General features: G+C 39.3%; 1 protein-coding gene across 1 annotated transcript in view; it reads right to left on the bottom strand.

Moving 5' to 3' along the window:
• Positions 1 to 2633: 2633 nt before the first annotated feature.
• Positions 2634 to 23765, bottom strand: part of LOC106931054 (potassium voltage-gated channel subfamily B member 1) — a 37603-nt gene continuing 16471 nt past the window's right edge. The window contains exon 3 of the mRNA XM_015008978.2: positions 2634 to 5154. Within this exon, the coding sequence (XP_014864464.2) occupies positions 3313 to 5154 (1842 nt within the window). The 3' untranslated portion in view covers positions 2634 to 3312. The remainder of the gene's footprint in view (positions 5155 to 23765) is intronic.

Here is a 23765-nt window from a genome sequence, read left to right as displayed (position 1 = left end):
GAACCGTGGCTGGTTGTTCAGGTCATAAAGCAGAATTTGATTTGGCGGCCCTCTTCGTGTTAAGAACATTACCGCCGCTGCCAGCGTTGCAATAAAAGTGTGGAAGAATCTGGGAGAGGAGATCAAGTTTCATTTGCTGAACTTTGAAGCAACAGGACAAATTGGTTGTTATTTCCAGAGATGTATTTATGAAGAAACCAAGCTCAAACACAAGGAAAAGAACAAACCTCTCGTATCAGATCACAATTAGATATAGTTTTTCTTTGCTTAAAATGTAAAAGTATTGTCATCCTTAACAAGTGTAGGAATTTTAGATCAGTGTTAAAGTTAGAGCATTTACGGAAGCCGTCCCCCACATGGCCTCGGCGGCAGGTTCACTTCCTCTTTTCTGCAGCTGCTGTTGTCCTGCACACACATTAAAACCTTTCACCGCTGCAAAAACTGAATCTGAATCACTTCAGATCCGCTGTTTTCAGTGGTTCTGTCTCACCAGGGAGATTTTCTCTGCCAGAAAAACTGAAAATAGGTTGCAACTGGCTCCTTCAGTGTGATAGTGAGTCAAAACATGTGATTAGATTAACACAAAAATAGTTAAAGAAATAGAAAAAAAACAACATTCCAGAGAGCATAAGAGAGGCTAGATGGATGTTTTAAAAAAATACTCTGCAAATTCTCCCAGATCTTAAAATATTACAGAAAAAGAAAAAGTGAAAAAGAGGGTTTTACAGTAGGTGATGTTTTTCTGTACTGGATAAATGCCCGCAAATTAAAGCTGTTTTCATTTGTGCGATATGTTACTGCAATTGTAACTGAACATTAGTGGCTTTTACACATCTTTACCAGGTTTTCCAATGAACACGGCTGGCACTTGTATCTCTAATGAAAACCATCTACATTAAATAGGTCCACTATAATGTATGTTTCCTGCAAAAAGTTGCTTTGATTCATGCTTGCAAGACATATATCATAAGGTTTGTATGTTTTAAATTAAGTTAGTGTGAGAGCACCAGGTTTGGTGTCATCAGGTGCATTAAGAAAAGAGCAAAATGCAGAACATTTGGTGTCTAAGTGCAGAGGCAATACACACCCTTTTATCTTTTGAAAGCGATTAACCTGCCAAGAAACATAACATGAAACTTATTTTTCAAAGTTGTTTTGTTAGAACCCCAGAATATCCTCCTCCTGCTTATATGTTTGCCCCGCATGAGCAAATACGGCTCCCTGAAATGACTCCGATTACGTTTTTTTTTTTTTTTTTAAAGGAATGCTCCAACATTTTGAGATAAAACATCAGGATGCACAGCCATCTGTACATGTCATCAGAAAGAACAATTCTTTGGTTCTTTACATTGCACAAAAAGACTGCAACAAGCGCGTACAGAGAGACGGTAGCAAATATAAATCTATGTGCTGCAGAATGTTGTCTAACAGTAGCAACTCCTTCCACGAGATGCAGCACATACGGTGCTTTCAGATGCATAACTATGAGGTTACCACAACATGTCAGTTGTTTTAGAAAATATCTTAAAAATATAAATTACTTTTTAAAATTTTGTACAGGTGATGCGTAATGTCGTCGTAGAGTCTGGCTTCGCACGGATGCATGTACAATATTTACACTCATACAAAACAGATTTTTTTTTTCTCTGCTGTCTCCTGTCGCTTAATGCAAAGTTCACCTCATCCGCTACAACTGCTTGAAGCTTAAATAATAAATAAAAAAACGACTGATGGAAAAATGTAACCCAAACTTGAAGACACACTCAGACATCTAGAATAAAGGTTATAATCAGTGGCGGTTCCTGGGGAGCTGCTCCTTCTGTCTCCCTGCTGACAGCCAATCACACTCCCATTCCTCTGAGTGGAAGAAATGCATCAGGTCACCAAGGTCATCATTTAGTAAAAAAAAAACAGACCATCTGCAATCAATTTAACATAAACTACTACATGTTTGACAAGATTTTATGCTTATTTTAGCTTAATGTGATCCTAATTCTAAAAAGCATTAAAAGTATCTTTCATGTTTTTTTTTTTTTACAAAAACAAAATAGTAGCTATAAGTGCATCATAAATCTTAAAATGTATGTGTAGAAATTTGTTGAGCGAAGAATAATCCACATAAGGGTAAAAAGGCGGTTCAGAATTTTGAGCTAAGACTCAGACACCAACTTTAGCATCATAATGATGTACAACAATATTTTATTACAATGCCTGCACTCTGCACACCGCAGGGAGCCACTGGTTCCCAAATGAAACCTGTTTTCACCACAGACAAGTAACTTTTCAGCTTTTGCTCCTCTATGGCGCCCCCTGGTGAGGCATCATTCTGGGTAGAAAGCCGTATTTCCCATATCCAGAACCGCCACTGATCATAACAAGAAAAACAAGAGTGCAACATTTCCAAAACGATGTTTTCTCTCTCGCCACCAATGAATGACGAGGATGGACGTGACCTCACAGTTTAATCTGTGCAGTAAAAATGCCAACCCAGGAGAGACGCTGAGCTGTTTGAAAGAAACAGACCGAAACACTTCACTCTGCCGAAGATCTGACGTAAGATGAAAGACGACTATTGCTACATAATAAATATAAGTGAAAGGTAGTTATTGCACACACACACACACACGCACACACACACACACACACTCACACAGAGATACTTATGTGCTATCGTTCAGCCTGCCTCAGGCTTTCCTCCTCAACATCAAAACGTAAAACACAGGACAACATGAACTAAGGCCAGTTTTAAAGGAAGTTGTAGGAAGAAAGAACATGTTCTCCACCCCCCGCCTTTGAAACATACAATGTATATAAATATACACTGTAGGGAGAGAAGATGTATGTCTTCCTTTCATACTGCAATTGAGGATTTTAAAATATCTCCTCTTATTGTGCCTTGTTTTGATGCCCTTTATGTTTCACTAAGATTTGACAGCTTTGGCTGCAGTGGCTTTAACATTTTATCCAGGGTTCTCAGAAAACAGGTTATAAAAATTATAGACTAGACTCCTGCAGCTAGTCTAATGATGGCATTATAACCTGGGCTCGTATAAATAGCAAAAAAAAAAAAAAAAACTCCTTTTCTTCCACTCTGAGGGCGTGTCTGATTGTTTTCATCAGGAACATTTTAGAGAAGATAACAACACTATTTCCAGTGATCCACAGGTGTTGTAATGTTGTAGGAAAAGCCTTTTTGTCCTTTCAGTTTTCCTGCAAATTGTTCCCAGACAAGTCTCTGAGTTTTTCATCTGCAATCCCTTATATCTTCCTCTTCTTTGTATTCTCTGTGCAAGCCGTTCCTTTTAATCAACTCTAAGAGTTATACTGACGCTTCTCCCCCTGAAGCGGCCGCAGCTCTGGTGAAATGTGGTTTTCCTGTCCTTCCAGCGGCAGGGTGCTGTTCCCCAGCTTCTTGGCGAGGCCCTCCATGTGGTTGGGACCCTGTTGAAAGCCAGAGAGCTGAGCAAAGCTGGGGCTGGGTCTCTCCAAAAGTCTTTGGGTCACGTTGGCTGTCGAACTGTCGTGCAGGTGCTCCTCCTCATCCGTGTCGGCGTCGATGAACTTGCTGACAGACGAGTCGTGGAATGTGAAGATGCTTGGCCGTAAGTTCTCGGGGCTCTTGCTGGGCGTCCTGCTGCTGGCAGTGGTGTAGACAGATGTCTCTGGGGTTTGGATCGATGAGCTGTCAGAGAGACCTCCTTTCCCTGAGTCCTTCCCGCCTCTGACTCTAACTTTAAGTGAACGCCCCTTCATTGGGTTGTTTAGTGACTGAGCTCTTGGGTTGTCGTTGTTGAGCTTGGTGCTTTTGTCTGACTGGGGGCTGGTGGCACCATGCGATCCCTCATGCTCATTCTCCAGGGTGGGCTCCAGGCTGGGGTTGGTGCTGACCCTTCCAGGCATGTTGCTCCCGGAGCTGTGTGAAAATCTGGAGCTCTCAGGAAAGTCAGGTCCGCAGCTGATGAAGCTGTCGATGCTGGAGATGCTCTTCATGTCTGTCACTCCCTCCGCTGTGCCAGTCACGGCCTCGGGGCGGATGCTTCCCATCTCAAACTCAGCTTTCTGCCTGGCTGACTTCGAATGTGACGCTTTTTCCTTGCTGTTGACGTTTGATTGTGACTGTGCTTTTGTCATGTTGTTATATATTTCCTCAAGTTTCTGTGCGCTGAGATGCTGAGGACTGCTGGCTGGTTTTTCCTTTTCTTGGAAGCTGGACTCAGCAGTCTTACTGGGACTACTGGGGTTCAGCGGTGACTTGATCCTGGGTGTTCCTCTGTGTGGTGACACGTGATTGTCATGGAGCTTCTCCTTCCTCTCGTCGGTTTTTTCCACCATGACGTCCATGAGTTCCACGCTACGGCCAAAGGCATCCTTAATGTTCATTGAGACAATGCTACCATTTCTCTTCGCCCTCTCCAGAGCCTCTCTCCTTTTGATGGCTTTCTCCTGCCTCTTCTGTTCTTTGTAAAACTCAGAGAAGTTATTTACAATAATAGGAATAGGTAAGGCGATCACCAAGACCCCTGCAATGCAGCACAAACCTCCGACTATCTTTCCCAGCAGGGTTTTTGGGTAAATGTCTCCATAACCTACTGTGGTCATAGTAATGGTAGCCCACCAGAAGGAGGCAGGGATGCTTTTAAACTTGGTGTCCTCTTCATCCTTCTCAGCAAAGAACACCAGACTTGAGAAGATCATGATGCCCATGGCAAGAAAGAGGATAAGCAGGCCCAGCTCATTGTAGCTCCTCCTGAGAGTGAAGCCCAAAGACTGAAGACCTGTGGAGTGACGGGCCAGCTTCAGGATTCGCAAGATCCGCATGATCCGGAATATCTGAACCACACGGCGGACGTTCTGAAACTGCAGCACGCTCTTGTTGGACTCTGTCAGGAAGATGGTGACGTAGTAGGGCAGGATGGCCAGCAGGTCGATGATGTTGAGGGGACCTTTGAAGAACTTCCATTTGTTTGGAGAGGAGAGGAAGCGGAGCAGGTACTCCATGGTGAACCAGGCAATACAAACAGCTTCCACATGAGCCAGCTGCGGGTTGTCCGTGGGCTGGCCAAACTCATCGGTGTCCTGCAGCTCTGGGAGGGTGTTCAGAGACAAGGCAATGGTGGACAGCACAATGAAGAGGATGGAGATGATCGCAAGGATCTGAGAAAAAAGAGGAGAAATTAATTAGAGAGTTCTGAAAACAGATGACACGTTTTTCAAGAGATATTTTACACTATTCTTGCTTGGATTCCATTGAACTTCAAATTTAAGAAGGAAGGAAATAGTCAACAGTGCCAAGGAATACAGGTTTTACAATCGTTTAGGGAGAATCATTAGTCTGGTGGTGCGTCATACTTTGTTGTATTGGTGTCACAGATTGGAGTTGGGAATGAAAAATACTTACATTTTTGAGTAAATATTTTCCAATTTAGTTGGAAAATATTTTTGTAGCACTATTTTTAGCAAGTGAAAATAATATCAATGCAATAAAATCCAAAAGGGACAAATTATAGATATTTCACATGCACTTCATGTACAAACATTTTGAAGAGGAATTACTTTTTTTGCAGCTTTTCTCTTATTCACACAGACTAAAAATATACATGCAGACTTGAATATAGACATCCCACTGATATTTAGTAAATATGCCTCAGCTTTTATAGCTATCAATTTTAGTCATAATTCTGGCTGGATATTTGATCACTTCTCTTGCACAGCTGGTAGTAACTAGTGTATTTTTCAGACTATAAGCCGCTACTTTTTTCCTTCACTTTGAACCATGCGCTTAAACCCTGGTGCGGCTTTTCTGTGGATTTTTCTTCAACCACCGGGGGGCGCTTTAGCAGGAAGTGAATCATTGGAAGTCAAAATTGGAAATCAAAGAAGAAAGTGCTAACAAGCATATGCTAGCAGCAGGCACGACGGAGAAATGCTTTCAAACTCATATGATGCAGGTTTTAAGTTGAAGGTTATCAATCTGGCTGTAGAGCTGCTGTACGAAACCACGGCTCGGCTTTGGAGGCCTGCGTCATTAATAGCAGATTTATTAGGACTCTCCCTCTGCTGCCCTCTGCTGGGTCTTTATGGAAAACCGAGAGCGACGGAGATACCAGCGGCTTATAGCTCAGTACGGCTTATATATGTACGTTTCCAGGTTTTTTTGTTTTGTTTTTTTTTTAAATGTATAGCTGCGGCTTATAGTAAGGTGCACTCTGGGAAAATACAGTAACTTAAACTGGTTGGCATCCAAGCGCTGGTCCAGCTTGTGAGCATTGTATACAAATTTTCAGGAAGGCTGGTCATGCCAAAAGCTTAATGTTGACCTGCTTGATTCATCTCAGAACCAGCTCTGGTGTGTGTTTTCGATCATTGTCTGGTCTTGATCAGCCCAGAAACAATCATGGAGAAATCCTCAAGTGTCCTCAAGTGTCACTGTACACACAGAAGCCAGATTTACATCACAATGGACCGAGAAGAAAGAAGACTGAAATTTAGCGTTGTGTATGTGGACATGGAGACACAAACTGACTTATTTTCACAATTACAATCAATATATTTAAAGGGATTAAAGTGACGCTTTGAAACCTAAGAACACTGCACCGAGTCTTTCACACAAACTGTGAAAGATCCTTTTAAATCTTCCTGAGCATCCACTCAAATCAACCTCCAGACGGTGGAAATCAGGACAAATAACCAGGAAAAACATTCATATATTGAGGCTACCATCCTGATCAAGTGAAGAAGCAAACTAAAAGGGAATAAGACTTCAAGAAGGCACTGGATGTTGGATATTGTTGTGTGGCTCATTCTTCATTTGTTATTTTTGGAGCAACATTTATTTTTTTCAGGCCCGTAGATCAATACTGGGTATTCAATGTCTGAAATACAAATCAGACTGAATCATTAACTGTATTATTTAGCATCTTTACAGTTTTTTTAGATTTGGCACACAAGGCAGCGACTAAATATGACAAACGAAAACTAAAATTAGCTCTGCCCCTGAACTACATGCTGAAAGTCATATACTGTACCTCCACAAAGTCATGTATATGGTGCTTCTTCAGGGTCAAAGGAAGGTTGCTCTCCTGAGAAACTCTGCTTCAAAGTGAAAAAGTGGTCCAGCTCCTTCTGCTGGAATATCCCTACCAGAGATGTGTTTTTTAACGTTATACTGACCCATTTAACTTTCTGACCTTCCCATCAGCATTTCAAAGGAATCACAGTCAGAGCTATTATGAGTTTGTGGCCGGGTGTTTTATCTTCTCTCTGTAATAATGTGAGAAAGTTTCTGACAGAAAAGTTTTCCACTTTGTCTTTTCACTTTTAACGTCTATCCCCGAGAGCTGGAAGTTACAAAAATCCCCAGAAAGCTGTATGAAGCCAGAGAGTCCGGCTGAGACTCTGACGAGGTACCCTGGACATTTCAGTGACCTGCTAATGATCTAATCTGCTGAGTACAACCGGGTCTGGTCGCAGTGCCAGGGATTAGCACGGCTGCACATAGTTGTGGCTGTACAGCTGTGCCACACCTATTATTTCTGTCCCACGATCGGCGTGAAATCCAGCACAAGGTCACTATGGAGGCTGTGTCCCAGGCGACTGGTGTGAGTAGGATTATTCTCTGGTACCGGTCAACCTTCGTAAGCTTTAATTAATGCTGACAGGTGACTGCTTGAACACCAACCTTGGCCTTTGAAGAGATGGAGGGGGACTAAGTGCAAAGAAACATTGCAATGGAGAGGATGAAAGAGGAAAGCGAGAATAGTTCACTTAAGAGATCCATAAAGACTGAAATCTATCGAAACCAACAAAGCACTTTCTGAATTGCTCTAGAAAGACATATCTGTTTGCAGTGAAGGATAAAGCATAGTTTCGGTGCTTTTTATGAATTCAAGATCTATTAGTTGGTTAAAACAAAAGGTCTGGAGAGGTAGGATAACAGATTATGTGCACCAGTTGAAAGGAAACAAGCCCCGGTTCTGAACTGCACTGTCCAGTGGAAAGTACACTGATCAGATGAAGGCTTATCTCTGTTCAGGCTGCAGTGCAGTTAATGAATCCTGCTGAATGCAACAGACAGCGCTGAAACCAAACTGTAAAGGCAATACACACAGGATGATTACCTTCTCCTGGTCACTTTTTCCACCTCTATTACACCAGTCAGATAACCGAGGTCAGCCAAGGCCGGATATTAAAGAGAAGCGATCTGACTAAAGATGAACACTCAGGCAAAAAAGGGAAATTTAACAGAGACACACAGTTCAGTGGCGTGTCTGGGAGAGAAACAGCCTAATCTGAGGTTTTTAGCAAAGATATTCGAACATTTTCAGATGCCAGTCGGATGTTCAGTGACTGCTGTTTTTTTTCTGTCTCAGGTAATAGGTCTGCAAAGTCTTGGAGGTGTTGTGGATTTGCTTTCTAACTCAATGTCAAACTTATTCTTACTTATTCAAATGTGTGATATTACTATTAATATTTAGATAAATACTCCTCAGCAAGTTGTAGAAAAACTATACTGATTGTTTGGGCACTCTTCTTATTAGACGTTTTACAGCTAACATAAATCTGGGTTTAGATCAGGAATCTTTATAATCCAAAGAGCCACTTTTACAAAGAGTCCTGCTAAATATATTTAGTGCAGCAAATGTATGTATATATATGTATATATATATATATATATATATATATATATGTATATATATATATATATATATATATATATATATATATATATATATATATATATATATATATATATATATATATATATATATATATATATATATATATATATATATATATATATATATATAGATAGATATATCTATATATCTATAGATATATAGATATATATATGGAAGATATATATATCTTCCATATATATATGGAAGATATATATATCTATATATATATATATATATATATATATATATATATATATATATATATATATATATATACATATATATATATATATATATATATATATATAGATATATATATCTTCCATATATATATGGAAGATATATATATCTTCCATATATATATCTATATATCTATAGATATATAGATATATCTATCTATATATATATATATATATATATATATATATATATATATATATATATATATATATATATATATATATATATATATATATATATATATATAGATAGATAGATAGATAGATAGATAGATAGATAGATAGATAGATATGTATATTATATTATATATATTTATAACATTCATCGAGAAGGATAAAATATTCTGTTTTGAACCAAAGGAGGATTTAAGCGATTTAAGTGCTCTGGTTGTGTTCACACAGAGTTAAACCTGGATTTAATGTTGTCTTCTGTCAAAATGTAATGCTGGCAAACTATTCATGTTCTTGTGTCAGTACTGGAGTTTATGCAGACAAATAAATCTCACTTAATGTTAATAAGTGACTGTTTATGACCACAAACTATTAAGTGTGATCCTTCCTTTCTGAATCTATCGGTTTTTTGCTGAACGACTGCACAGCAGTCAAGATATGTTGCATCTATTTCTTCATTTGTTGCTCGTTACGTAATCAAGTGACTCATGGGAGGTGCAAGCAAAACCCATTCCAATTGGCTTACTTGCAAACAATAAAAATAGGATTGTCAAACGCCCAACAGAACATTATTAGTGGTGGCTGATGGGCTTAACTTAAAGTTAGGCTCTGTTATCAAATTCTGCTTTGGCCCCTGTTCAATCTGTGAGGAAGAATTACAGGAAGTGAGTCTCTGTTTAACCGGCAACGTTAAAAAACTAAGGTTCTGTGTTGTTTATGGTTTGTGTTTCCTCATCAGCTCTTAATGGCGGGCTCAGTCAACCACCCATTTGCAAAAACTAGAGATACTTCCTCTGCACGGTCCTGAAACACATTTCATCTCCACCAAACACAAACACCCATGCATAACACACTTACATATGCACTCCCACCTCAGTAATTAGCTCCAGGCATCTCTTCCATACAAGCCCAGGGAGGAAGGAGACTGAATATTTAATATCATGCTGAAGAGTGAACTATCCCAGTGTTTGGAGGTGGGGCGGGGGTGCGGGGGGGTATTAGCGGATCTACACTGAGCCATTAGAGACTGCAGAGTCAGAGCTGTAGCCTAGTTTCCACAGTTTTCCCTACACATGGTTACCTCAGCTGTCTGATCAAATTAAGGATGAACAGGGAGGTTTCCCTTGACACAATCACTGTCCATTCGAAATGAGGAGACGGTTCTGCTCCATTTCCAGAGCTTTCAGAAAACACGTCATGATTTTTACGGCGGTTTTTCCAAAATGGTAATTTAATCCTACTCTGCAGAATCTGGTTTACATAATTCTGTGAAAAGACATTTCTTTATTTTTTCTTTTTGTCAAATTTAAAAGTTTGGAGTCATCAAAAAAAATATTTATATCACACAAAGATAACCTGAGAAAAGAGTTATCTGAATAATGTCTTGCTCTAGTCCTCAAGTGACATTAGATGCATCTCTGGTCCAACACACCTGAATCTAGCTTCCCGACATATAATCAAGTTCTGCAGAATCCCGATAATGACCCAATGCTTTGACTTTGGTGTTGGAAAAAAAGTTGCAACATGCCAACTTTATTGTTTATTCTCAACTCTTCGGCTAATTTGCCTAATAATCACCTTCTATCACCCGCTAAACTTAAATTAGCAATTGTTATTTTATTTAGAATATGCTTTACTTTAGTTGTAAATAAACTCAGCTGCTCAATGTGACAAAGAAGCAGAAACAGGAGAAATCTGTAAGAGGGGGAAATACTTTTTTTTTTTCAGTGCTGGACTTGAAAAGAGAGAAGAATGAGAGCAACCAGGACAAAGATTCAAATAAAAATCGTAGAGGTGTGACAAAACAAGTCACGACCAGATCGTCCTGTAGCAGACTTATGGGTTTTCCCTTGTGTCACGCTGCGTGAAGCGCTGATTCACCTTTGTCTCATATCATCCTAACTGGATTTGCTTTTTCTCACCACATGAGATGAATAAATAAAGGGATTGTCACTCAGTGACTCACTCATTTCATGCTTTTGTCGACAAGCTGAGTCCAAGATGGGCATCTCTAATCCTCTCACAACGCTGCTCCCGTATATTCCCTGGGCCTGTGCACTGAAAGCCGCCTATTTTCCTACGGAGCGGTCCCTCTGCAGGATAATGGGTCATTTGTTTTGGTTTTCCATTAGAGGCCTCAGCGGAAAAGACAGATGAAATTACACAGGCGGTAAAAAAAGGGGAGAATCCTCTTCTCACCAGGGAAGACAGGAGAGGCCTGCTGCAGCTGCAAACACATCCTCCCAGGGTTTCAGTCACCTTCTCGGAAACTTCCACCTTAGGACCGCGCTGCAGCTGCTCCCCACATTTAAGCCACTTAATTTACCGTTCTTCCCTTTTTTATTTTATTTCACCCGCACTGTGTCTAAATAAGCTGTCTTTCATCTTGTTTGTAAAAACCGACGGGGTCGAGCTGAGGAAATACCCATCACAAACGGATTACAAAGAAACATCTGATTGTTGTTTATTAAATCTGTTTCAGCTGTATGTTTATCGCTTCGGTGTGGAGTGAGTAGCTTGCAGAGTAGATAACTTTTCATTTAGTGCAGCTAAAGTGACTCAAAGAGCAACGGAGAAGTAATCAGGCCTGAGCGATTAGTCCAACACCTGCTGATAGTACGTTTCTGGTTTTGGTGTTTTTATGAAGTCTACTGAGTGTCACATGTTACGTGACAAGGTTTCTCATTATTTCCCCACATGAAAATATAATAATGTGAAAAACGTATAGTCTGATTTTCTAGAGTTATAAATTACTTCAGAATAGGCTTCGATCTGACCAGCAACAACATTAACATCCTGCTTCCTTCGAAACGCAGATCATGATCTATGAACACACTCACTGGCCATTTTATTAGGAACACAACGCAAGAACTGGGTCGGACCACGTTTTCTCTTCAGAACTGTGTTCACTCTCTGTGTCACAGATTCAACAACATGTCAAAAACATTTATCAGAGATTTTGGCTCATGCGGACTTGATAGCGTAATGCAGTTGTTGGAGAATTTCGAGATGTGCATCCGAGATGGAAAGCTGTTCCGGCACATGCCAGAGAAGCTCTACTGAATTGAGAGGTGGCGACTCTGTGGAGGCCATTGGAGTTCAACGAACTCGCTGCAATGTTCAGGAGGTTTGGTTCAAGATGAATGGCGCTTTGTGACGTGGTGCTTTATCCTGTTTGAAGTTGCCAACAATTTGGTCTTAAAGAGATGAGCAGTAACAATAACTGGGTGAGATGTAATGTTTAAACAATGGTCAATTGTTCCTCATTCATTACACCACCACCACCGGTCAGAAGCCTTAATAAAAGGCAGGTTATTAATGCTTTTTGTGCTGTTTGTGCAAAAGTATGACAATACCTTCTGGAAAATTTGGTGGACCATGCAATGCCTTTTTTTCAATCTGTTGTTGCCCAATTTTGTTGTGTCTCTGTGTTGAGAGTTTAAAGATGATATCCTCCATAATCCTGCAGGCAGCTTCTTTACTCCAAAAAAGCCCAGTCGTATGTAGTGAAAAACTTCAACTAATGAATTTTTAATTTCTAATTACAGTCTAAATGTTCTCGTGTGTTCCTGAAGCAGAAAAAAACCAAAAACTGGTTCAAAGCAATTTCGACTTCGCTCCAAAGAGCCACACAGATGTTTTGTTCCTCTCATTTGCCAAATTTCACCTTGCCCGACAGTTTTCTCTCTCCCACCTCAAAACCGGGAGCAGAAGCCTTTGCCTCTCCACTTCTGTCGAGTGAGGAGAAGTCAGGGAGATGGATTGCCAAGCTTGAGGCGACTCACAGGATGTGTCCTTTAAAAAGTGTGAAGGTGGTGCTAAAACGATGAGCAACAAAGGCACAGAGCATGAAATGCTTTGCATACATTGGTGGTTTCCAGTGTTCTTTATTAAGCTGTGAATGCAACATGCGGAGCTAAAATTTGCTTTATTTATAGGAGTAGTTATATTTAGTTTAATCAAATTAAAGTTTACTTGAAATGATGAACATCATGTATTAATGTTTGTAATATATATATTTATTTATATATATTTCTGAATAAATATAATCTAACAATGCTTTCTGAAATTCCCAAAAGTCTGTATATGTGCACAGACTGAGGTCTTTAAAAGTCGGTGCTCTTAAGGGGACTGAAACATTTTTTTTTTCACCACAGTGACAGGATGAGAAAAGGAATAAAGGTGACATTGTGAAAAATGAGGACATGGGAGAGAAATAAATTGAGTGTGTTTCTTGTGGACGTCTAATAACAACCAGAACCTAACAGCCTAACAGCCCTGGTCCCCTGTTAGGATCAGAACCCTCCATAAAGCTCGTACCGTCCCCCACAGGCCGTTTGTCTTAGAAACACTCAGTATTGTGTGTCAAAGGTTCACATATAATTGGGAGGCGTGTATTTTGACAGTAATGAGTCCCTTTTAAGACATGTTGTCTGAAAATACATCTATGTAAATTACATGTATTTGAGACACTGAACTTTCTCTAAAAACAGTAAAACGTTATCTCAATTTCTGTTTCTATCTGCAGGTGATTTACTGAGAATGACTAAAAGCATTTGAAAGCCTTAATTATTTGCCAAAGAGCTGATTTGCTCTGAGAAATTCTGCAAATCAATTTCTAGGTAGTTTCTCATACAAGTAACTATAACAAAAATAATTTACATTCCCTTTTGGCAATTTGAAATCAGCAATAAATGTGAGACAATCTTGACTTGAGAATATTTGCGGAAAAGAGTCACCTTTGTGTGTAATCACAGGAAAGTATCATATGAGGTGAAGTGGGCCAAACTCTTGGTGAACCATGTGTTGTCTGTACACTGCTGAGACCTAAAGACACCCAGGCCATATAAACAGCTGAGTAAAGCTGTGGTAAACCTCAGTGTGTGTGTGTGTGTGTGTGTGCGCGTGTGTGTGTGTGTGTGTGTGGGGGTGTGTGTGCGTGTGTGTGTGTGTGTGCAGCCTTCCTTCTAGTCTAGAGAAGCAGAAAAACACACAAACAACCTGCATGGCTGAGCTCCACTAATGGAATAAGTGCAGCCTCCTATGAGACCTCCCCTACTTATCAGAGGTGTACAGTATTTTTTAAAAGTTTGAAAAGCAGTGATGGATCACTACACACATGACACACTTTTACTAAAATTACACTTATTGGGATCTTTGTCCTCAATACTTTTATTCTTGTTTGCTGATTTCTATACCACAACAAAATATCTGTATTCATTTCTTCCTTCAGCATGAGAGCAACGTTACTTTTGTAGTGATTTTTTTCTTTTTCTGTTTGTCTGAGGCTTAATGTTAATTGTGAATGTTACAGCATCTCCAAATGTGTAGAAAAGTAATGCAAACCACATTTGCAAGCATTAAGACATGTGGTTTTAGACTGCAACATCAGTATTTGAACATATTTATAATGAATAGGCTAAAACAGTATGTGGCACGATGACAAATTTTAGCACAGAAAATGATAATTTATAAAATATGGTGTCACTTATGACACATCTTGCTTCATAATAAGTAAAGTTCAGTCAGAGGTTCATATGGGGGGAAACAGCAAACTCCTGCTGCAGACACGGTTTGACTGAAGCAACAACAGACCAATATCCTTATACCATTTTTTTGTTGCAGAGTAATGTTTTTTTTCCATGTCCTTTTATTAATTTTCTCCCTATCTTAATGATGTGCGAAGCTTCATCATGCGGCCGCATCCAGACCGAATGCCTGAAATGACAAAACTGCATACGGCGGTGTCTGCTGACACATAATTAGCATTCAACAATGTTCCTGTCTGTGGTGGTGTAGCAGCCCAGCGAGGTCAGCGTTTACCACAAAGAGCAGATGTCGCCGGTTTCCTGTGACACGATTGGGTGTCAGCATTGAGCGGAGAGAGTTACCTCGGCAGCTTACAGTGAAACAGGAGGCGCCCGTTCAAACCCTCAGCTCCACTGAGTAAATTAAAGAAAGATAAGCTCAGGACTCAGGTGTAATTAAATTAAGAAGTTCTGTAAGTTAGATAAGGAGTATTGCAGCTACTTTATCTAAAGCTGACTTTAAATTAAACATAAAGCTGTAAAGTTACTCCATGTAAAATCACCTGTAGTTTGCATCATTTGAAAGTAAATCCTGAAGAAACTTCAGTGAATGCTTAATAAGTATTTCTTCAAACCTGTTTTGTCTGGCAAAGGTAATAAACAAAAAATGGCTTAAGCAATTTCTGTTTTTTCAGACAGAAACATGAGACTTTCTTCCGTTTTAAACCTTATTGCTATAACGTATCACAGTACAAATAAAGTTTAAAAAAGCAAAATATGACAAACTTTTGATCTGCTGTGTTTTTTTTACATTGCCTGTGTCTATATGTAACATTTAAAGTCTAGGGTCATACAGGCCATGCTGTTGGAGCCATTTTAAGCATTCAGCAAGCTGGAGTGATTACATTTTCAACAGTGCAGACTGAGTGTCTGCATAGCATAGAATGAGATGAAATAATGTTATAATTTGTACATGCAAAAAGTCCAAATAAATGCTCAGTGTTTGTGGCATCTCTAAATTACAGAAATCATTCTGACATTTTTTGACATGTACAAAAAATTAGTGGCAGTCAGTGTTTGGTAAAAACCAGCCCCTTGTTCTACGCTTTGCTTCGTACAGAAACGATTGGAAGCAATCGTTTCTCAGTCGTTATTGAGAAACGATTGCTTCCAGAAGGCGTGGACTCTGTTAAGTTTAAAATTTTACCCAATCGCTAATGTTTGGCTGTGACATACGTAATGCGTCAGTTAAATACTATAAAGTTTAGCAGAAATTGCCTGCGCTGTAAACTACCATCCTCCAGAAGTACAGAGCTGAATAAGGCCGCTATCAATGTTAATTTAGTCCTTGCTGGATGTTAATTCAAATAGTCATTGTTCACAACTCCTCCTTCTGTTTGCTAATTGGCTGTGTTGAAATTCAACCAGAGAAATCCAGCTCAATGGAAGAAATCCTAGACGGACCATTAAATGTAGATGAGAATCAGTGGAGTTGCGTAGATAGGCAGTGGCCTGGTTAGGTTAGTTGGAAATCAAATTATGTTAATACTGGATACAAACAGCATATACTTGTATCCAACATTACTGAAACACACGCCAGATATGCAATAGTGTAAAGGTGGAATAATAAAATATGACAGATTGTGTCTTTGATATTAGCAGAATATGCTTGTCTTGATTACCTGTAATTTAAGAAATGAAGCCTGAGTCTTTGATTAATGTTGCCACATTAAATGATGCCTTTTGCTTCCACTTCTTTCTCCATGCAGGCTCACTGGTCTCACCTTTCTGTATGTACCCGCAAAAGTACTCATGCATCAATTCTAAAATTATCTTAACTGGTCCCATTGTGAAAGGCCTTCCTTTCAGTGTAGTCATGACAACAAATTCACCAGGCAGCAATTATAGAAAGGGCTGCGCCACTGGATGCCTGTCAGAAACTATTTCCTTCTGTACCATTTCCTTTTTTTCCTTTCGACTGTTACCTTACATCTATCCGTCTCAGTCCACCGTGGTTCCGATTCTGCGAGGTATTTCTGTTTAAGTAATAGGTGATGATCAAAACGGCTAGCCGGAAAGCCAGATGGCACATGTGCTGTGCTGTATTTCCAAACTGTCAGTTCCATGATAAAAAAAATATGTGATGAGGAAACAGATTTCACACAATCTGAAAATAAAATGTGCTGAGCTTCGGATTAGAAGTAACTGCCATCCGTCTGACGCGCCAGTAAATGTCGCAAAATGATGGACCTGCATCGCAGGTTCACTGCAGTTTTAAAATGAAGGGATCTTTAGCATAACTGGTGTGCAGCATATAAAAATCCCACTGCAATTAGAACCATCTATATTTCATTCTCTGTATATGAAACACCTGGTGTTTTTCTTGAATGATTCAGTAGGAGTGGGTGGGCAAGGAGACAGGAAAAGCTCCTGCCTGGCCACCGAAAGCCGAACTGGACGCGCTCACACACGTCTGCTCATGCAGAATGTCTCCAGCAGCAAAAGAGTCGAAAATTCCTCTCAGTGTTTCCCAGACTCAAATCTTTTCTGTCCAGCTGCTTTGCACTCTGCAGGCCGCCCTGCTCTACGACACCCACTCACCCCGAGCGGTAAAATAAGGTGAGAAATACATAATGCAGAAAGAAGGCAGAGGAAAGGAGATGTTTGAAGTGCAGAGTATGGTGTGTATAATGTATTCATCCGTGATGTACGGGTACTGAGAAGCCCAAAGGCAACAGGCAGAAAAGAAACTTTAGGAGTGACCTATTTTTCTTAAACACCTCAGTGAAATGTTAAGAAAAGAAAGAAAGACGGAAACAAATAACAAATGAAAGAAAGGAAAGAAAGAAAGAGGGAAAGAAAAAATGTGACATTTACAATGGGAGCAGTTAAAGGGGATGTAACCTTTAAAATGAACATTCATTCAGAGCTTAAATGTCCACAAAACCAAAATAAAACTCTCATTAGAAGTGAGTCCATTGATGCAGAAGGAGAGCACATGATACTTACATGCACAGCTGTGATTTGGATTCTGTGCATGCACTTACAGTGGAATATGAGAGCCGAGCAAAGAATGCAAAGAGATCGTGAAGCACAATCAGCAAAGAGAGCAAACAACAGCAGCATGTGCGGCGAACTGGACCCTGACCTTAAAAATTAAAATATCTACCAAAGCAAACTTTGTATATAATGGGACCACGGTCATCTCCGCTCTCTTAATCCTCCTTGCATTCGTTCGCTGAGTTACATGTAAACACAGACGCACCGCGACAGAAAGCAGCAGTGATTACACAAATCTCCTGATGGGAAAACTGCAGCATCCTCAACGTACTGACAGTTTCCATGGTTACGTGAGGCTTTTCCCATATTTGCATAACAGAGGCATTCACAAAAAAAAAAAAAAAAAACACACAAGACAGGAGAAAATACGTGCCAGGAGACACATGTTCATCCACTGGGGGATATATACAAATCTCCATCAGTGCTCCTCAGCGACTGTCAGATGAGCAGCAACAAAGCAGAGAGTTCGGGTAACTTCAAGGAGCCGGCTCTTATGATTTATGGAAGAAATCTGTGTAAGCAATATTAGTCAGCTGTGATTTTGACAGGCTGCTTGCTGAGACATCTCTGAACACCACATCCAGTCCCACCTACATCCCACAGATTTGATTACAGAGAAACACCAGCTTATCAGTGTCCAATGCAGGAAGTGAGAGTCCAAAATTTCTACATAAGACGTTGCTGAAATAGCTGGTTTAATTAGTCAGAAAAAATGGTTAACCGTGTCACTTTGCAGGTAAAATGTTTGACTTTGTAGCATGACTTCTGATCTAGAACATGAGATGTGGTTACATTTGAAATTTCTTTCATGCTTTCTTTTACTTAGTAATTATTCAGTAACAAAAAACCCAATGCAGCCTCAATGCGTCCTCTACGCTAATCCCTAATTTTCAAGTTTCTCTAATCTACAAAAAAATGTAAAGGATTCAAATAGCAGAAAGGTGATTTTTTTTTTTGCCCAGCCTCTACTGATTACCAAAGTACTTAGCTGTTCTATGTCACTGTGTACTGGTACTTTTGATTAAATATGGACAAAACTAGTGATGCACAGTTCTAATCTCGATGTTTATTTTAACCACAACAACATTATAAACCTTGCAGATTATAAAAAAATCACTTTAAAAGATTGAATGTTGACACACCTTTGACTTTACCAGAACAATGGATACTGTAAATCATTTACTGGGGTCGAGCGTCGTTTATGGTGTAGCTTTTAATTTTCACTTTCTGCTACTAAACTGCATTAACACTCCATATCGGAATGCCTCCAACAATTACAAAAACAAAGAAACACCTTTGCTTCCAGTATAATTAAAAAAAATATATACAAAACCCAAATTTCTTGATGTGCATCATAATCTATTCACACAAAACTTTCCTCTGTGAAAATACAATCCAAAACCATTTCTGTCAGAGCATCTCTGTGATTTAGAGGCTTTATATGTTATTTATATGGTAACATTTGAGGAAAGAAAATGGAGAACAGAGATTATTTCCAGCAGACACAAACAAATGGTTAAAGTTTATTTAAGCTAGATGCAAGCTTCAATTACAGCAGGGCTTCACTGTTATTGCATAACTGACAAGAATAATTTATCACTGAAAAAATAACACAAAAAACCCCAAATAGATAAAAAAAAACTCAAGTTTTCACAAAGTATTTTGCTCTTAACAAATAAATAAGATGCGTGCGCGTTCATTAAAGCACAGACAAGTTATTATGCTTTTGATTATGATCATAGTCTGTATGTTAGAATAAATCACAGAACATAAAGCAATAATCGTTTTGTTTGTGACTGTTAGTGACGAAACGTCGGCTCGCTGCTTTCACTCAGAGCTGTCTTTGGTAGCACTAACATTACAATGAGAAACACTCGCGCTGGCTCCAGACCAATGCCGATTTCCATTCTGCTGCTGTCCTCCCCAACTATCCCTGCTGCGTAGAGTGGAAATGACAGAGAAAATGATTTGCAATAGGAACAAAACCCTTAATAATAGAAGGATGTGTCTATGAGAGTTGCAGCGTCGGGGACGTTAGTTAAAGCCGGCATGTTCGTCAGTAAGAGAAACCGCGAGCCTGTAGGATAAGAGTAGCTGTTGTCTAACCATGACAGAAAGTCAAAATAATAATAATAATTAAAAAAAAACATAATATCATCTCATAAATACAAGTGTTGACTTTAGTTTCCCAGACAAAAGCCTGAAGCGTAGAGCAACTCGCACCGACTAAAAGCCTAAACAGATGTCAGACTGGTGGATGACGCTCCACACGCTGCCTATATCCATCCAGACTGCTGTAAACTGGCCGACAGTCAAGCATGCTGGCTCAGCCAATCACTGCCATACATGGACACGCCGACCCTGCATTACAACACGTGGAGAAAGGCAACTTCTGCCTTTCCTGACCCCTGCTGTGGTCAAGCCTGTGCTTCTGAGGAGGAAGTAACGGCCATTGCCACCTATTTAAACTGATTCTCATTAATCTCATCATTTATCGCCTCAATTTTCCTGCCTTAGCGACCGATGTGCCTCTGATCAAGCCTCACTGCAGACTGAGTAAGCAGCACTTTATTGCTTGTCCAATGGGCAGCTACAGTGCTTCACTTTATGAAAGAAATCAATCAGGGAGCAGTTTTAATTTGCAGCTGTTATCCTTCCCACTACTAATCTGCTTTTTCTCCTGCTGCTGCAGCTGGTGCCTACAAGCTACTGTAATGTACTAAAGGAAAGCCGCAGGGTGCGAGCCCATTCTTCCCTCTGCTTTAAACGTTTGAATGAAGCTGTGTACCCACTGCAGTTGTGGTACCCTTTGTAACAACGGTGTTGTGAAAGAGTAAGAAGGGCTTATCGCTGAAAGACTGATTTGTTACTAAAAAAAAAACAACAAAAAAAACCAATTTGTAATAGAATTGTATGTCAGTATAAATGATGCCATCCAACACGTGTTAGTAAACATCTAGGAAAACTACACAGGATTAAAATCCCGACCTTTATGTCTGCCCACTTACATAAACACAAGGAAAAGCTGGGACTCAAAACAGAAAAACATGCATAATTTCTAAAACTAAAGTAAATAAATTAATACTGTCATAAAGCTTTCAGAAAATGTTCTTTGATGACTTTCAATAGATGGAAAAATATTCAGGACTTAAGTAAATTTTTATACATTTGCTAAAAGGTACTTCAGCAAAATGTGAGCTTTGGGGGATTTAAAGGGTTTAATTCTTCATGAAAGCTTTTTGTCAAAATTAATCTTTTAGTTCAATTTCAAATTACAAATAAAAACAATTTAAGAATTTCTTTAGAATTTTTTCTTTGTGTTCGCTAAAATTTTGAGTCATAATTATGATTTTTACAAGAAGCAGGCAAACTGATAGTTTTCTAATTAGCTGACAGCTAGGTGTGTTTTATAGCTTGCAGCCATTTGGCACATTATTTTGTTTTTGTCATCTCTGTTCCCAGACCTCAGCTGCTAAATGTTTTAACTCGTGCATTTTAAAATCAAATCATCCGCTTTTATCTTGCAAACTTTTAAAAAGTCCTTCATGACCATTTTATCATTTTAAATATAATCATTAATATCCATAAATCACACTCTTCTTTGTGACAAAATTGGATGGGTCTGCTGCTTCCTTTTGTACCACAGTAGGATTTCCAAATATCTCCTCAATCACTTTTAGGTATTACACATAGAAAGTAAAATATCCCACTGAGATTAGAAAGCAAATCCTCACAGATTTGGCAGCAGAGTTGTTGGCATTATTCAATGAAGCAGGGTTGCCATGGGAAAACGCTGGGGATTTCTGACTAATACTTATTTTAAACTAGGGAGAAGCTTGATTAACAGTCTCTAATAAGCAGTCCTCTTTTTTTTTTTTTATCAAAGAAGTGCTTGGCTTAAAACCCACAGAACTGACCTCATGAGGAACAGAGTTGCATAACGCCATTGTAAAAAAAAAAAAAAAAAAGATTTAGATGTGCTGTTTTCATCACCTCCTTGGTTTATAGAAAAACAAAACAGAACGGCGTCTGTTCTGGCCTGACTTATAACACAAAGTAGCTTATTGGTTTTTTTGGCAGCGCACAAAAGGCATCCATGTAACAAACCAGATCATCTTCATTTCCATATCCAGTGTGCAATGTGCTGAGCAAAACGAGCATTTAAAAATAGAGTGGATGGAGATGGGCTGACACATGTTCTAATGGTCTTAGCAAAACAAAATAATTCAGGGCAATCAGAACCTCCCAGAACTCTTGGCACTGATTAACCCTCAGTCCACACTTTGAATAACCTCAAACTCTTTCTGCCCAGCTGCTGCAGTCACCTGGTTCTCAGGCTCTGTCCACATTCACTTTGTATATCAATGCATGGCTTTAAGCACACAAAGTCCAGTTTGCAATGGTTCTGCAACGTTCGCTACAAAGTTTTCCCAGAACAGCACCAGTGTCATTTTAAAGGCTATACAGAGTGTGAGCCTCCACTTAAATCTCAGAGTTAATTGTGGGTCTTTCATTATATTGAAACAGAATTAATTGCTGTTACGAAGTGCCTGTTTCGGTGTTAACTCACTGGGGAACAGTTGTCAGCCATGAAACCTCAGGCAGGTTTTAAACATTCCTGGCTGCAGTAAAGACTAGCTGTGGACGACTGGGACTAAAAACAATGTGGCTCAATCAAAGTGTTGGAAATAAATAAACGTCTCGGAGCACCAGCCTATTTGTTACTTACAATCCCTCGGGTCTTTATGATTGCACATTAGCATGTAAACTCCCTTGTAAAAGTATTTCCCCCATTGAACTACTTTATGTTACAAGAACAAACTTTGATGTATTTAATCGGGATTTTATGTGACATAGCAGAGCCGCTGAGCCGCACTGCTGCACAGCTCCCAGTTATGAAGCATCAAGCAGACTTTAATTATCTGCTGTTTATTATTATTGTGCTAATAATAAAAAGGGCAAGAGGGAAATAAAATGCCAAAATATCCAAATTTGAAGCATCACCTGATAGAATGAAGCTTGAATCCCAAATAAATGACAATAAAAACAGAGGAATTTTATACATTGTTGAGAGTTTGTTCATATCCACAGATATCTCATTTATGACCAGTCCAGTGAATATATTTTTTTCAAGTTTTGCCTTAGTTGCTCTGTTGGATTAGGTCTGGGCTTTGACTGGGCCGTTCTAACGCGTCTATTGGCTCTGTTGTTGCTCTATCAATGTAATGTTTACGGTGAACAGGACTTTGTTTAGTTTGCTTCCCCCACTTCCCAATCACCTCTGATAGTTTCCCTGTCCTTGTTAAGGAAGAGCATTCCCACAGCACTGGACTGCCACCACCATGTTTTAACATAGGGAAAATGTGTTGAGAACAATGTGAAGAGAGTTCAATCTCACTGTTTCTAATATAGATCTGAGGCCTTCACTAAACAGCTCTATTTAAAACACTGACATAAATTTACACACTGGTAGAGTAATTAATTGAGGCAATGCATTTCACCAGAATATCAAAATGCGGGTGACAAACAAATGTATGCAACACTTTAAAGATTTTTATTTGTAAAGTATAGAATATTAAAAAGGAAAAAGTCTCATTTTCTTCCACCTTTCAATTGTACTTTGTGTTACTCAGTGTGATAGCATGTGAAGCAGGTAAAGGACTGTGGATATTATTGCAGCATTGATCATTTCCACAGGTGAACACATCACAATATTCAGGATCTAAGACCGTGAACAGGAGAAAACCCAATTCTGCAATCAGCCTTCTTGCTGCGAAGCAGTTATAACTAACTAATCAACCATAGGTGTTTTGTAGGTGGACTTTTGTAAATTAACCAATATTGTTTTGGCAGTTTAATAGATTTTTATGATCCTATGCAAGTTTCAGCGTAATGGGATCATTAGACTTCCCAATCACTTCCAGTCTGAGCCACTGAAACACCAACTGTCTTAATAAAACAACAATGGAGTCGAGCCATTCATGCATTAAATTTAATTCACAGACATCAGTTCACAGAGCCTAAAACCTATCAGCACTAGCTGCTGCCACTGAACGTCTTACTCATTGTGATATGTAGACTTTGAATCA

The sequence above is a fragment of the Poecilia mexicana genome, unplaced genomic scaffold (assembly GCF_051168715.1).
Source record: "Poecilia mexicana isolate PSO_F unplaced genomic scaffold, ASM5116871v1 scaffold_5, whole genome shotgun sequence".
Taxonomy (NCBI): Eukaryota; Metazoa; Chordata; class Actinopteri; order Cyprinodontiformes; family Poeciliidae; genus Poecilia; species Poecilia mexicana.
The sequence above is the reverse complement of the archived record's forward strand: the minus strand, read 5'-3'. Positions and strand labels throughout refer to the sequence as shown.